The sequence below is a fragment of the Carcharodon carcharias genome, chromosome 26 (assembly GCF_017639515.1).
Source record: "Carcharodon carcharias isolate sCarCar2 chromosome 26, sCarCar2.pri, whole genome shotgun sequence".
Classification (NCBI taxonomy): Eukaryota; Metazoa; Chordata; class Chondrichthyes; order Lamniformes; family Lamnidae; genus Carcharodon; species Carcharodon carcharias.
In genome coordinates, this window is record NC_054492.1 from 27,904,114 (window position 1) to 27,921,345 (window position 17,232).

Here is a 17,232-nt window from a genome sequence, read left to right on the forward strand (position 1 = left end):
AAGAAGGACAAAATATTTTTTAAGAACATGAAAAAGGCCATTAGCCTCAACAAACCTTTTGATCAAACAGAATTATCCATCTTTTTGCTATATCATTCCATCACTTCTTTGTTCAGAACGTTATTCATTCCCTCTTGAACCAGTTTATACTATCTGCTTCAATGATCTTACTTAGTAACATCCTGCCAACTTTATTTACCCTGAGAAAATGACACAGAGATTTTGGTTGCGATAAATAGCTAAAGATAACCATTTCAATTTAACACAAATCAAAGTGCCCAAAAGTCAACATCAGATGATTACTATTTAAAAATGTTTTGCACCAAGTATTTTGAATAATCTACAAAATATAGCAGACATCCTGTTACACGTTGTTCCTTAATCTGTCTACATTTATTGAGTAGTTGTGATTTATACTATTGTGGAAATACTATACTGCCTGAGAAATTGAAAGTTTTGTTTTCTTGCGCTCCCTGCCAGAAATGTTACTTTCTGGTGTCACACTTTGTCACACATTACTGACATTTTCCCCATTATGTACAATATGTTCACATTTTTCATTGGAACTGCTATGCAGTTACACCCTCCTCCAGTGGTGGCACTGTAGCTCTTCAGTTTTGCATCTTCCATTTTATCAACCCATGCTGCAGAGTAACTCTTCTGATTCCCAAATTGCGTAGTTTTGCTATTCAATTATAATCTTGATTCCTTGCATACAATGTCACAGAAAAGTGTCTGGTAATCTTTTAAGAATATTGCATCTGGAGCGAGAGCTGAATGAAACTGGCGGGGTAAATAGAGTAATGGCAGAGGAGTCCCAAGTCCTGAAGCAAGAACTCAGCAAGACTGGCGAGCATACATAGGCAGCAGAGGAGGCCCAAGACCAGAAGTGAGAGCTGAGACCAGTGGGGGAGAAAAGAATGTGTTAGGGAGCAGTTGGACCTGGTTTGAGGAAAAGAAAAAGAAAACCAAAGTCTGATGTCAATGGAAAACAGCGAAGTGAATTGGCTGGTGAGTATTTTTTCTCTCTTTCTCTAAACGCTGTTTTAAACAAGGAGCCAGAAAATTAAAAGTTTTAATCAGGGTGAGTATAACAATGAGTGAATTAATAATAAAAGGATTGGTACAAAGCATGTCTAGAAGAGTTAAATAAATTAATAATTTAAACAAGGTACTAACTAGATTCTAAAAGAGGAAATAGAATTTTTTTTGATCATGAATGGGCAGCCTAGACCTGTTACATGCAATTCCTGCATCATGTGAAAAATTCAGAACACTTCATGTGACTTGGGGGACCAAGTGTGAAAGAAATGTCTCCAGCAAATAACCTTGACTGATACCCATTTGAAAAGGGCTATCAAGTTGTAAATTTTCTTCGTTATATCACATTGTGTGCAACATGATGTTCTGTAACAATGATTATAACAAAGTATTGTGCAATTTAACTTAATTTGTCATTGGTGAAAAATTGCAGTTAAATTATTTCAAGAATTTTGTTTTTGGTTTAAGCTGACCACACAATTTTTGTTATCTATTCCTGGAATGCTCCTTTAAATGAAAGATGGATTAAGAGATGGTTGTTACTTTTTATAATTTATGTTTAAAATTCAATTTAGGAGAAATTGCTGATTCTAAAACACCAGAGACTAGGTGTGTAAAACATAAGCACAATCTGCATGCTTCAGCTCCACCTGTAGTACAGAAGGCCAAGCAATGACATGCACTACCTCACTAGATTCTGGTGCTAGGCCAAGCTTGTTTTAACCAACATGAATTTAACGTTGGTTAACTCAAAGAATGTGTCAAATCACTTGCCGTGCTGGCTGTATACAGTTCCTGTTTATTCAGCAGGGTCTCGATTAATCAAAATACAACCAGCCAAGAGCATTCCAAAGAAGAAGTCTCTTGGGTTTTGGCACACAGACCCAAGTTTGGTATGTTTACCTTGAATGTCATTGAAATATTGATATAGTGACACTGTAATGGACTTCACCAGCCGTGAGGGCAACTGTCTTTCTAGAAACCCTTCTTTCCAACATAAAGTGTCCAGAAAACTAAATTACAACAGCCTTTTTGAAAATTATATTTAAAGACTTCTGGAGAAAAATGGATGGTATTATGCTTTATTTGTCATGCATCCCCAACAGGAAAAATATACTAGAGTTTACATAGTTTTAGGTCACATGAATAAGCTGGAGGTTCAGCATGAACTGTTGACATGTGAAGAGATGGTACATTACTTTCTAGTTGAAGGTACAAACTTGGAATTTATTTTCAATCTGGAACATCAAAGACTGAAAATGCTCCTTTCTTGTAGTGGTAACCAGATAGATTTTGTAGAGTCTTATCATAACCTTATCAGCTCTCTATTCTCTTGCTCTGGATTTAGGGAAAGAATTCAACAGGTTTGAATTTAGAATTTTGGGAGAAACTAGGAAATGTTCAGTTTCAGAAATCTAGGATTTGCTATATGACATAGAAAGCACAAATTCTACATTAACAGGTGTAATTGATCTGCAGTTTGAGAAGAGTGTTAGCCAATGGTGATACTCCCTCTTGGTGGTTATTTGGGCTTTCACTCATTTGTAGTTTCATCAGGCTCAGATCATGACTGTTGCAGAATAGCCATAATTGTTTCTGAATGATAACCTGAAGGATATTCAGCGTATGTAGTCCATTGTTTTTGGAAATTTTTGTTTCAACACAGATTTTATGGTACAGAATATTTTATTATATCATCGTATCACTGAAACAGTTTAGCATTTTCTGGCAGTAATGCACAATTTTAGATCATTAACTTTCAAGATTTTTTGAAATTCATTCATGGGATGTGGGCATTGCTGGCAAACAGAAATAAAGAGGCGCCGACATATTTTCAAGTCAGAAGGTGTGTGATTTGCAGGTGTTTTCATGTGCCTGCTGCCCTTGTCCTTCCTGGAGGTAGAGGGCATGGATTTGGGAAATGCTGACAAAGAAGCCTTGAAAAATTGCTTTTGCGCATCTTGTAAGTGGTACACAACAGCCATAAAGCTGTAGAGATGGTGAACAAGGTGCCAATCAAGTGGGCTGCTTTGTCTTGAATGGTGACAAACTTCTTGAGTGTTATTGGAGCTGCACCATCCAGGCAAGCGCCGAGTATTCCATCACACTCTGACTTGTGCCTGTAGATGGTGGAAAGGCTTTGGGCGGTCAGGAGTGTCACTTGCAGCAGGATACCCAATCTCTGACCTGCCCTTGTAGCCACAGTATTCATGTAACTGGTCCAGTTAAGTTTCTGCTCAATGGTGACCCCCAAAATGTTGATGATGGGGATTTGATGATGGCAGTGTCATTGAGTTTCAAGGTGAAATAGTTAGACTTTCTCTTGTTGGAGATGGTCATTGCTAGGCATTTGTATGGCATGAATGTAACAGATTCTAAAGAAAAGTTGAAATAATCATAGTGTTTCTTCCTTATTTAATCTTACAGGTTGTGAAAGGCCTTACCTATCTGTGGAGCCTAAAGATTTTGCACCGAGGTGTGTAATACTCTTTGTTAAGCCTTTTTAGAAATGATGATTTGTTTTTCTTTAAATCTCAAACATTCAAACAGGCTAAAATAATTCTTTTGGTGAATGGACTAATGCAAAATTGGGGTTTTATCTTACCAGAGTGGCAAAAGAAACTGATGTCAGCAACATAGAAAAATAGAACTGTATTTGGATATATTGTAGACAGCTATATGCAAGATTAGATCATGGTATTTTTTGGCACAGTTGCTCACATTTGTATTCGGGAGTTTCCATATGGAATTTAGTGACTGTGTGAGAGGTTAAGTTGTTTTTGTACAAATCTTTTCTCGTCTGTCCAATCTGTCCTCTTTTGACTCACTCAGTTCGGTAGGCGCTGAAGGCCTTCCTGTGCTAATCCAGGTGCTTTTAAGTGTGAATCGTGACAGTGAATACCAATAGGATATCTAACAATGGAGCAAGTTATAGATTGCCTTGATCCTGTCATTACCTGACACATGTCCAGTAGAGTGTAGCAATCAGGAGTATGTACCTGCCCAAACTCCTTCCTGTTGCCCAGAGAAATGTGGTGACTTGTAGTGACTCTACCCCTGCCCTAGCTGAGATCAATTAAGTACAGACTTTATTTCAAACCGTCATTTCATAGTTGAAGCCTATTAATTGGGACACTTTGTTGGAATGAATTTATCTCATTTATCAGATCATCCCCATTAATCCAAGCCCATCAGTATTGATCTAACCTGCCATGTTAACCACATCTCCATTAACTGGCGCCAGCTATATTTACAAGCTTTGAAAACCACAATGTCATCTTTAGGTGCTTAATTAGTAAAAGCTTATGCATTGGATTCTCTCTGTTTATTCTGAGTTTGAATGCATACTTGTTGATATTTGTGTTGTATTGCATTGTGCTTGTGTCATTTCCACCCCTTTAATTAAATGCTGAATACGCGAAACACCAATTGAAGATTGAATTCCTACTGAAGTGAAGTTATCCAATTCTAGGAATAGTTTAGTCAAACATAGTTATATAGGGCATCTCAGCAGTGGCGGCGAGTTCCTGTCATTGTTTCATGAGTGTCATGACTTAAACGCAAAAGTGCAGAACACTTTTGCATCAGTGAAAGAAAACAACTGTTAGTGGTGTGAAATTTTATCTTCTGGCCCTACTTCCCTTTCCATCTTGTAGGTAATAACTCAAGCTATCAGCTGACTCCACAGTGCCAGCAGCTTGCCAATACCTTGCCCAAGTGGAAGGACCATCAACTTTTGGTTTCAGAAGGTTACTTGTAGTGATTCTGTTCAATTTGAATTTTCCTTGTCCTTTAGTTTCATGTGAAAATTTAAGTGAATGTGTTTCAGAATTTGTTGATAAATTCCCATATTTTATTGAGTAAACCTTGGTTTTCATATCATGTAATCCAATGAAGGAATATCAAAACTATCACCAAAATAGTTGGCAACATTTGGGTTCAATGAGATCACCTTGATAGGGTCACTTTTTATCAGAATCTACACAAAGGCAGAGATAAACAAAATTATAACAATTGATTGTTTTGTTCCATGTAACTTGGACCCAGATGGTGGCACATATTCCTAAAGTACCTACTTAACCCAGGTGGCATATTGGAGCACCACACAGTTTACTTCAGTAGTGAAAGATGCAGGTTTCATATCCATGTTAGGTCTCCCATTTCAACTGCTTAATTTCAGAGTAATGAGGAGAAGTACTGAGCCAGACTTTTCCCACAAAACGAGGAGAGAGAATTGGATGAAAATTCATCCCTTGGCTGTTGTTGCGTGCCTCCCAGATGATTGTATGATTTTGGTAGAGGCCTAGGAAAATCAACCAATGCCTGCTCGACGCTGGGAGAATTATGTCTTTAATTTCCACCCCCTCAAAGAAAAAGAATTGATAAAATTTTGTTCTATAGGGTGGTCCACATTTTTTTTAAAAATTCATGTCATTTTCCAAAATGTTAAGTCTCTGTGCCATCATAATGATAGTCACAGAGAAATTGACTGTAGCAACAAAGCAAGATATAAAACATCTGAATCAACTAAAGAATAAAATCAAGTCTACATGTTACTAAGAGTGCATCACCTAACAATTTCAAAATTCTGAGGACTGCTGTAGTAGGTTATGAAATTATCAAAATTCCATCACTCCCCCTTGAGTTGTGTTGAAGGTTGCTGCACACTCCCACTCTTGTTTTATTCTTTATTCCGTTACTCCCAAACAACAGATACAAGGTACATGCAGACACAGTGTATTGCATTTGCGCTTTGGGAACACTCAACGCTGCATTGCCTGGGACAATTTATTTACTGTGATGTTGAGGATAAAGAACTGGTAATTTAAAATTAATTTTTAGTAAGCCACTGGGTAGTAAAACTGACCTTGTTTAGCATTGTTTCTGCTTATAATAAAATGCAAAGAGCGGGTTTCCCCTAACTGGAACATCCTTTTGTTTGTTTCTGTTGTCGGATATTTTTGTTGGAATGCTGACTGATGGTTACATCGGGAATCGGCTTAAAGAAGTCCCTCAGCCCCACCATATGAAAGAGAGAAATTAACATGCACAGTTGAAATTGAAGCACCTGGGGTTAATGATTGTGTCTCTGCTGATCTCAGTTGCCTCACACCGTTGAGCTCTGTAACTGTCTTCGAGCCAGTTCTTGATGTCAATATTGGCAGTATTGTTCCAACAATAGCTTTAAAGCAATCAACAGAAAAACAAAAGCTATGTTTAAAGTTGTTTATTTATGAAGCTGACTTTTTTTAAAGGGTCAATGGTTACACTTGCTTATTGAGCTCCGTTGAAAGTTTTTAACTCAGATTTGACAGCTCCCTCCTGTGTTAAACAATAGCAGAGCTGATGCCTTGCAGGAGAGGTATGTTGCCAAAACAGAGGTAAGAGCCTCCAGGAGAGCTTGTTGAGATTTCATTAATAAATTGTACATCTTTTTAAATGACACAGGGTGGACCTATCTTGGTTTTATCAACTATCTTGCAATACTGATCAATTTTTTTTTACTTTATACTAGAAAATTGAGTGGTTGTGTTGCAACGAGAATACTTGCTTATTTGAAGAATCTTTTCTCAAACATGTTATTCAGGAGCCTTATAAATATGTGCAGCAGGTGCAAAGCTTGTCGTTCTAATCTAATAGCCTTTGTGTTGCTTTCATCCTCTGCATTATTGAGTCATAGCTGTAATTACAGAATCATTAAATTCTGAGGTGCTTTTAAAAGGGATTGTTTCTATCTCCTATTTTTGTCCCTTTGCAGATGTCAAACCCTCTAATATGCTGGTGAATACACGAGGACAGGTCAAGCTGTGCGATTTTGGAGTGAGCACCCAGGTATGCTCATGGGGGCGTCTTTATTCAAATCACCTGGCCACAAGTCAAAGGGATCCACAACAGAGGCCCCCTGTTGAGGGAGAGACTTATTCACATTTAATCTCTGAGTGACTTTCCTTCATCAGAGTATGATTGTTCATTGTTTAATGACAGAAAAATTGCTGATATTGTAATTACTATTTAAAAATAGAGCAGTTCATTGATATGCGTATTTGATATGAAATGTTTGGCCAGACAATAGGGAGGGCAGAGCGCATGCCGTGTCTGGGGAACTGTGGAGGCCTGCAATAAAAATTAATGTGGAGATCAACAATAGTGGCGGGCATTTACAAGGCAATGCACAAAATTTAATTAATTTCCATTTTTGGCCCTTGAGACACTTGTGGTGGTGACCTGTGAGCTTGCTTTGGTGTTGATTTGAATTGCAGTCGCCCTTTTTTCTCAGTCAAAGATTTTGAAGAAATAGAAGGTCAGTGGTATATTAAAAGTTGTCAAAGTCTATTCTCCCCAGTGCATTTTATGTTCTCCATTTTTTCAATGTGTAAGCAGACAGCTCATGTCAGGATAGTGTGCTGGTCCCCTGTGACAGAAAATTTTGTTCAGTCTGTTGGATGTTTGGAAAACTCACTTTGTTATAAGTGATTGCAGCTTTTATAATGGACTGATATAAGTTTATTTTGTAGCCATACTGAATTGAAGGTCAAGGGACTATTTCTTGGTGAAATGTAATTCATAATTGCATTCCACTATTATTTTAAAAATTTAGAAAAATTGTGCATTTTGAATTCTTGTGCCTGAGTATTGAAAGATTGTGCTATTTTCCAACAAGATATAAAGTCTAACTTGTTAACATACTTTCACTGCACTGTGTACGGATTCATGTCTTTCCCTTGTCAAAAATTACTGACCAAATACCTTGATATGCTGATGGTTTCCAAGCAAGCCATTGTGAAATACGTAACCTATCAGCACCAGCTGTTGATAAACCATGAAATGAGTGGGTATACATATCAGGAAAGGATTGACAGGCTGGCTCTCTTTTTTTCTTAGTAAAAAGAAGGCTGAGGGGTAACTTAATAGAGGTCTTTAAAATTATGAAAGGTTTTGATAGAGTGGATGCAGAGAGAATGTTTCCTCTTGTGGGGAAGAACATAACTAGAGGCCATCAACATAAGACAGGCAGCAAGAAATCCACTAGGGAATTCAGAAGAAACTTCTTTATGCAAAGAGTGATGAGAATGTGGAACTTGCTACCACAGAGAGTGGTTGAAGTGAGTAGTAGATATGCATTTAAGGGGAAACTAGAAAAGCATTCAAGAGAGGAATAGAAGGTTACGATGATAGATTTAGATGTGAAAACATAGAAAGAGGCTCATAAATGCCAAAATGGACTGATTGGGCCAAACAGCCTGTTTCTGTGCCTCTTATCCTATGTAACCATCATTTCTACTTGTTGACTATTATCTGATTAATTGGGTCTTGATGTTGGTGGTGATCTAGAGGAAGTGTGTTAACAGTTCCCATTAGTTACAATAAAAGCAGATACTGAAAATACTGAGCAGATGGAGAGAGAAATAGAGTTAACATTTTGAGTTGAATATGATTCTTCAGATTTGGCTCGAAATGTTAACCCATTAACTACAAAATTTATTCAATGACGATACTTAGCTGAAAGTCAGAAATTCATTACCAAGTTGGATTTACTCAGTGGTCATGTTTTAGTGGAATGAATTTTTAGAACTGTTTTTATTGTGTTGTGACCTCTTATTGACTGAGTGCAGAAATGCCATTTCAGAGAGGTAGTACCTTGTGTAGGGATGCCATATTTTTAAATCGGTCTCAGAAAAGACAACATACAAGACTGCCTCAAAATTCATACCCAGAACATAGTATTAGCCATGTGTTTGAATAAACTATGATGTAAAAAAAAATGAAGTACTTACTTGAACTTTTGGAGCTCATTAGGAACAGCAAGATGCACCAGGCAGCTAATCATGTGATGTTACAGACTTTAACTAATAAATCAGCATTTGCAGTTACAAGCTTTGGGGTAGGAAGACTTGTTAAAAAAATAGGTTGAGATGGATGGTTCGGAAGAGGCTATGTCTGTTGCACTATGCAGCCTGGAATATCAAATAATAGGATTTATTGGCCATACATATGGCCTGGGTTAAAATTTCTAACTCCACTAAGTTTGATTGTGCCAGTTTTCTTTTCTAATTTTTTAAGCAAAGCCAAGTTCCTCGATTGTACTGGGCACTTCATCTTGGACAATGGATGGCAAGGGTCACAAAGGGGTCTGTGGCAAAGTGTCAGAGAGGACAAACACCTTTGGATTGAGTACATCTTTTGGATACAAAACCATCCTCTTTATCATCTCTGCACCCTTGCCCCTGATTCCATCTATCTCCTCTGCTGATTGTTACCTGAACCAAACATTGCACAAGCTTGTTTTGTTCAATGTTAAAATATTCCAAATTTAATTTTTAAAAAAATGTTGCTTTCTGACCCTTGGTTCTCTTTCTTAATCCAATTTCTCTTCCCCTCTTTCAGTATCTGATTTTACTTTAGTTCACCTAATTTTAATTCACTCTCTTCTGCTGTTATTATTTAATTCCCTTCTTAATCCTTAAACCTCAATAGTTAATGAGATAAACTGTTAGCCCTGTTGTCATTTACTAAGGTCTCATGCTCCATTATCCTCATTGTCCCTTTAACAACTTGCACTTCCAGAAACTTACGGGGCAAAGGGTTTACAAGCAGAGGGTGAAAGAAAATTTCTAAAGGCCAAACGCAATACTCCACTCCAACAAAATTTATGCCATTGAAGTTACAATAAATGCTTTGATATCACCTCACCGAACTCCACCCCTGCAACATCTTCCAATTTTATGTTCTAGTGCTTATTCTGCCTTCCAACTTTCTACATGTACCCCACTCAATGTAGCGTAGTACATCTCCCAGTTCTCTACTGCACTGTCAGCTGTTCTCACCTTGGAGCTTTCAATTTATAAGATTCTCCCTCCATTTTAAAACCTACCTCTCTGATTCCGTAGTTATATCCAGAACTCCTCAGTGACAGCATGGTGTCAATTTCTACTCTTTGAAGTACCATGGGATGTTTACTAAAAGTAATCTGTTGTTGAAGTTGTCTACATCCAGACCATCCCACCCTTTCTATTAAAGAAGATAAAATACCAATAATTACTTGTCAAAGAAACCTAAAATTTAATGAATGTAACATCACTGTTTTAGATATAAATACATGAAAAAGAAAGTACTCTTCAAGGTCTTATTGATCATTTTTACCTAAATCGCAACCCATTTCTCTTGTAGCTGGTGAATTCAATAGCCAAAACGTATGTGGGAACAAATGCATACATGGCGGTGAGTAAATCTTCTACTAATGTCGCATAGTGAATAGTGCCTTTCTCAATATTGCCAAAACATAAATTGGACAATATAATATTTCTTGAGGCTATCACAAAATACTTTGTTGAAATTTATTCTTCTAACTCTGTATACTGCTTTTAACAAGCAAAATGTAATCGCCATATTTATGTACTGAGAAAGGGATGCAGTCAGATCCTGATAACTACCATGTAGAGAAATGTGTGCGCATCCAGATTTTGTGAATCAGGATGAATTCAGGTGTGTATTTATCTGGAATCTACTGTGTTTCTACCATTTTCATTGCCATAGGACTGGGACAAGGATTTAGGGGGAGGTGATGGCGTAGTGGACTAGTAATCCAGAGACCCAGCGTAATGCTCTGGGGACCTGGGTTCGAATCCTGCCACGGCAGATGGTGGAATTTGAATTCAATAAAAATCTGGAATTAAAAGTGCAATGATGACCATGAACCCAGTGTCGATTGTTGGAAAAACCCATCTGGTTCACGAATGTCCTTTAGGGAAGGACACTCCAGTGGTTGACTCTTAAATGGCCTAGCAAGCCACTCAAAGAAAAGTACAGCACAGGAACAGGCCCTTTGGCCCTCCAAGCCTGCGCCGATCATATTGCCGATCATAAAACATTTTGCACTTCCGGGGTCCGTATCCCTCTATTCCCATCCTATTCATGTATTTGTCAAGCTGCCTCTTAAACACCACTTTCGTACCTGCTTCCACCACCTCCTCTGGCAGCGAATTCCAGACACTCACTACCCTCTGCGTAAAAAACTTGCCCCGCACATCTCCTTTATAGTTTTCTCCTCTCACCTTAAATCTATGTCCCCTAGTAATTGACTCTTCCACCCTGGGAAGAAGCTTCTGACTATCTACTCTGTCCATGCCACTCATAATTTTGTAAATTTCTATCAAGTTACCCCTCAATCTCCGTCGCTCTAGTGAGAACAATCCGAGTTTCTCTAACCTCTCCTCATAGCTAATAACCTCCAGACCAGGCAGCATCCTGGTAAACCTCCTCTGCACCCTCTCCAAAACCTCCATATCCTTCTGGTAATGTGGGGACCAAATTGCACGCAATATTCCAAGTGTGGCCTAACCAAGGTTCTATACAGCTGCAGCATGACTTGCATGACTCAGTTGTAACAAACTACTGCAGAGACACAAAAAAGGAATGAAACCGGATGGACCACTCGGCATCGATCTTGGCACCGGAAATGACAATGGCAATCGCAGCACTGTCGACCCTGCAAAGTCCTCCTTAATAACTAACATTTAGTGCCAGAATTGGAAGAGCTGTCTCGCAGACTAGCCAAAGAACAGCCTGATATAGTCATCCTCACGGAATCATACCTTACAGAAGGAAACCTCCTGCTGTTTATCACGTACCACCCTCAGCTGATAAATCAGTGCTCCGCCATGTTGAACATCACTTGGAGGAAGCACTGAGGGTGGCAAGGGCGCAGAATGTTCTCTGGTGGGGGACTTCAATATCCAACACCAAAAGTGGCTTGGTAGCACCACTACTGACCGAGCTGGCCGAGTCCTAAATGACATAGCTGCTAGACTGCGTCTACGGCAGGTGGTGAGGGAACCAACAAGAGGGAAAAACATACTTGACCTCATCCTCATCAACCTGCCTGCTGCAGATGCATCTGTCCCTGTTTCAGTAGGAGTGACCACCGCACAGTTATTGTGGAGACGAAGTCCCGCCTTCACATTGAGGATACTCTTCATCATGTTGTGTGGCATTACCACCATGCTAAGTGGGATAGATTTCGAACAGATCTAGCAACTCAAGACTGGGCATTCATGAGGTGCTGTGGGTCCATCAGCAGCAGCAAAATTGTACTCGAACACAATCTGTAACCTCATGGCCTGGCATATCCCCCACTCTACCATTACCATCAAGCCAGGGGATCAACCCTGGTTCAATGAAGAGCACAGGAGGGCATGCCAGGAGCAGCACCAGGCATACCTAAAAATGAGGTGTAACCTGGTGAAGCTATAAAACAAGACTACTTGCATGCCAAACAGCATAAGCAGCAAGTGATAGACAGAGCTAAGTGATCCCACAACGAATGGATCAGGTCTAAGCTCTGCAGTCCTGCCACATCCAATCTTGAATGGTGGTGGACAATTAAATAACTCACTGGAGGAGGTGACTCCACAAATATCCCCATCCTCAATGATGGAGGAGCCCAGCACAACAGTGCAAAAGATAAGGCTGAAGCATTTGCAACAATCTTCAGCCAGAAGTGCCGAATGGATGACCCATCTCGGCCTCCTCCAGAGGTCCCCAGCATCACAGATGCCAACCTTCAGCCAATTTGATTCACTCCATGCATAATCCAGAAACGGCTGAAGGCACTGGATACTGCAAGGGCTATGGGCTCTGACAACACTCGGCAATGGTACTGAAGACTTGTGCTCCAGAACATGCCGCGCCCCTAGCAAAGCTATTCCAGTACAGTTACAACACTGACATCTACCCAGCTATGTGGAACATTGCCCAGGTATGTCATCTACACAAAAAGCAGGACAAATCCAAGCCAGGGCAATTACTGCCCCATCAGTCTACTCCCCATCATCAGTAAAGTAATGGAAGCGGTCATCAACAGTGCTATCAAGTGGCATTTGCTTAGCAATAACCTGCTCACTGATGCCCAGTTTGGGTTCCGCCAGGGCCGCTTAGCTCCTGACCGCGTTACAGCCTTGGTTCAAACATGGACAAAGGAGCTGAACTCCCAAATTGAGGTGATGGTGACTGCCCTTGACATCAAGGCAGCATTTGACCGAGTGTGGCATCAAGGAGCCCTAGCAATACTGGAGTCAGTGGAAATCAGGGGGTAAGTTCTCCGCTGGTTGGAGTCATACCTAGCACAAAGGAAGATGGTTGTGGTTGTTGGAGGTGAGTCATCTCAGCTCGAGGACATCACTGCAGGAGTTCCTCAGGCTAGTGCTCTAGGCCCAACCATCTTCAGCTGCTTCATCAATGACCTTCCTTCCATCATAAGGTCAGAAGTGGGGATGTCCGCTGATGATTGCACAATGTTCAGCATTGTTTGTGACTCCTCAGATACTGAAGCAGTCCATGTCCAAATACAGCAAGACCTGGACAGTATCCAGGCTTGGGCAGACAAGTGGCAAGTAACATTTACCACACAAGTGTCAGGCAATGACCATCTCCAACAAGAGAGAATCCAACCATTGCCCCTTGATGTTCAATGGCATTACCATCACTGAATCCCCCACTATCAACATCCTGGAGATTACCATTGACCAGAAATTGAACTGGGCTAGCCATATAAATATGGTGACTACAAGAGCAGGTCAGAGGCTAGGTGAGACGAATAACTCACCGCCTGACTCCCCAAAGCCTGTCCACCATCTACAAGGCACAAGCCAGGGGTGTAATAGAATACTCCTCACTTGCGATGAGTGCAGCTCCTACAACACTGAAGAAGCTGGGCAAAGCAGTACACTTGATTGGCACCACATCCACAAACATTCACTCCCTCCACCACCAGCGCACAGTAGCAACAATGTGCACCATCCACAAGATGCAATACAGGAATTCACCAAGGTTCCTTAGACAGCACCTCCCAAACCCACAGCCACTACCACCTAGAAGGACAAGGGCAGCAGATAGATGGGAGCACCACCACCTGGAAGTTCCCTCCAAGTCATTCACCATCCTGACTTGGAAATATATCGCTGTTCCTTCACTGTCGCTGGGTCAAAATCCTGGAACTCCCTTCCTAAAAGCACTGTGGTTGTAGCTGCACCACATGGACCGCAGCGATTCAGAAAGGCAGCTCACCACCACCTTCTCAAGGGCAACTAGGGATGGGCAATAAATGCTAGCCCTGCCAGTGAAGCCCAGATCCCTTAAATGAATATATTAAAAAAATTGAAGATGGTGCAGTTGCCATTGGAATCAATTTTTAGTTGTAAATTTGTCAATTTCACATGCACTTCTTGACACTTAAAATTTGTAAACCAGTGATCTAAGAAAGGAATGAAACAATAAACAATAAATAAATTGGGAATAATTTACAAGAAATTATACACCTTCAGCTGTTGTCCTTGCTTAGCTCTACCAGATGTGTAGTCTGCATTCCCCCCCCAAGACTACAGAACGAGCACCCAAATGTTTCATCCTATAGTATCTATGTGTATGACACTGTATAAAGGCTACCATCTCCATTTGGACATGTGCTTTATTCCCATTTATGTAATATCTTAGGTTACTGTTATGACACAGCAGTTGGTCAAGGCTCAGTTATTTAAAATCCCAGAGGGAAACTTTAAACAGCTGTCATAACCTATCTTTTCAATTGGTATGTTTGACATGAAACCCTGAATTCAGAAGTGAAACCACCAAGCCTCCAGAGGTTTTTTATATAAATTAAATTAAACATTTATTAATTTTATAAGGTATTAAACACATATGCATCTACAAATTACTACCATAATAACTATTAAACAAATCCCCAAATTAATCACTCCTAGGTAATCTTCCCAAGGCAACAATAACCCATAGACTTTAAACAAACACCAGACAAAGCACATTTTATCTTACAAATTCAAAATAAGGTTCCTTTCACTTTGGTTCCTTTGCATAGTCGGAGGCTTACAGGCAGCTTAGATCTCCCATGCCTCTGACTCCCACACACACAACTTTTCTGTTTATACCTAGCCTTCACTTTAAATGCAAATTCTCATTGTATCACCAGGCCCTTTCAACTCCACCTCTTCTAACAATAAAACCCCTTTCATAGTACCAATTTTATTAGTAATTTAGTATATAAACATATTGCTTGGTATCTCCTAGCTAAGTGCAAGATTTCACCCCCAGCCTTTGAATGGTTTATTCAACAAAATGCAAATGGTACCCTCTACCTTACTGTTAACATCTCAAAACTACTGTGCATCAAAGCACCCAGACTTTAATCCAACTAAAACACACACGTTCACAGACACAGACTCCATTGCAAGTCCAGTTTGAAATAATTTCCAATAACATGCATTAATATCTCTTCATGACAGTTAGTTACTGGATTTTTTTCCCCTTTGGCTGTACCAATTGTGCTATTAAAAGGTAGGGTGCACACTTTTTGTCCATAAACCTATAGCCTGCTGTCAAAACCTTTGGTCATTCTTTTCTATCGACATCTGCCAATACAAATTGCTGTGTCAACAATCCCAACTTAACTTTCCTTGAACAGATGTCACGATGTAGTTGCGGGGTCTGGCCACAAAGTGGCTCTGTGGTCAAGTTTCTGTCTCAACTTTACTACCATCTAAAAAAAAACCCCCACTAGAGCTATACCTTGAGTGCCCTACCATCCATTCTTAATTAGCACATTCGTTTAGATAATATCACCAACTTTAACACCTATGTGTTCTATTGTACTATTGTCGTTGACATCTTTTGATGATCTGCTTCTATCACTGCTTGTTTGTCCCTACAACCACACCCCCCCCCCCCCCCACCTCTCTCTCTCTCTCTATCTCTCCGCCCCCCACACACACACACCTTAAACCAGCTTATATTTCAACTCTTTCTTGGACTCGAACTCAAGTTCTGTCGAAGGGTCATGAGGACTCGAAACGTCAACTCTTTTCTTCTCCGCCGATGCTGCCAGACCTGCTGAGTTTTTCCAGGTAATTCTGTTTTTGCTTGGATTTCCAGCATCCGCAGTTTTTTTGTTTTTATTTTTTTTACTACCACCTAGTTTGTTTAAAAAGAATCATTCATCAACTGACTATGGGCAATGCCAAAGACCATTTACTCATATAAAGTATATATGTCCTAATTTTTCCCCTTTTTTGAAATAATAAACCTCCAAATCAATGTGTTAAAATCCATTCTTATTTGTTCTAAGTCTCACAAAGTAACTGCATAAATTTAGAAGGAGAATAATATACCATTTTGCATTTATAGGGCTGTAGAACACCTTTAAGAGAAAGGAGGGGCACATTTTTGACAATCAAATTTGCACAGCATAACATTAGTAAACATAGCAATTTGGCAACCCATTTCATCCTAACTTTTTAAAAATGTATTTCTGCTCCTTTGTAATTAATTATCTACTTTTTAGTTTTGTCTGTTTCGTAGAATTCTGCATCCAATATGGCTGCCATGCAGTTTGCTGATTATACTCTGCAACTGCAGACTGGCTGCTCAGAGGAGTATCAGAAGCATATGATTTTGCTATTGAATTTATAAAAATCTCCAACTGTCCTCATGGCTCAATGGATTTGTCTAGTGACTAGCTCAGCCATATTTACTGGAAGATCCCAGTTCCAGACTCCAGTCTTTATGCATTTCTTCCAGTAAGGGAGGTGAAGGGTGCTACAGTTGACTTCAGTCAGAGGAGAGGAATATTAGTGATAATTTCCACGCTTGATTACTATCCGATGATCCCTGCATGCCTGAAGATTAGGCAAAGACAACTTTAGCCACAACCTTAATATCTCTTTCCTTTCTGACAGTGATAAAGGTAAACTATCCCTTCTCATCCTTCTCAACTGGTTAGCAGCCTTTGACAAGTTGACCACATCATCCTCCTGTGTCTTTACGCAGATATCCAGCTGGATGGGACTACACTTAGCTGTTTCCATTCTTATCTATCTAATTAAGAATCAAGCCTGGGAATCACCTGCATTGACTTCTCTTCCCACTTTCGCATAGTTACCTCTGCTATTCCCTAAGGATGCTGCCCTTCAGCGACAACTTCCAAAGTTACAGCATCAGTTTTTACGTAAATGCTGATGACAGCTCTAGGTCACTACCACCTCTTTTGACTCCTCCACTCTCTCTAAATTGTCAGACAGCTTGGCCAATATCTAGTACTAGATGAGCAACTGTTTCCTCCAAATAAATATTGAGAAGATTGAAGCCTGCTGCAAACTCCATTCCCTAACCACTGACCCCACATCCCTT

The 17,232-nt window shown here is 39.9% G+C and overlaps 1 protein-coding gene across 10 annotated transcripts in view; it reads left to right on the forward strand.

Moving 5' to 3' along the window:
• Positions 1–17,232, forward strand: part of map2k5 (mitogen-activated protein kinase kinase 5) — a 275,892-nt gene that overhangs the window by 155,237 nt on the left and 103,423 nt on the right. For 6 of the 10 annotated variants that reach the window (XM_041174736.1, XM_041174728.1, XM_041174729.1 and 3 more), the window contains 3 exons: positions 3,469–3,517; positions 6,800–6,873; positions 10,210–10,260. In XM_041174736.1, the coding sequence (XP_041030670.1) occupies positions 3,469–3,517; positions 6,800–6,873; positions 10,210–10,260 (174 nt within the window). The remainder of the gene's footprint in view (positions 1–3,468; positions 3,518–6,799; positions 6,874–10,209; positions 10,261–17,232) is intronic. The other 4 variants (XM_041174730.1, XM_041174732.1, XM_041174737.1 and 1 more) reach the window with 1 other exon arrangement.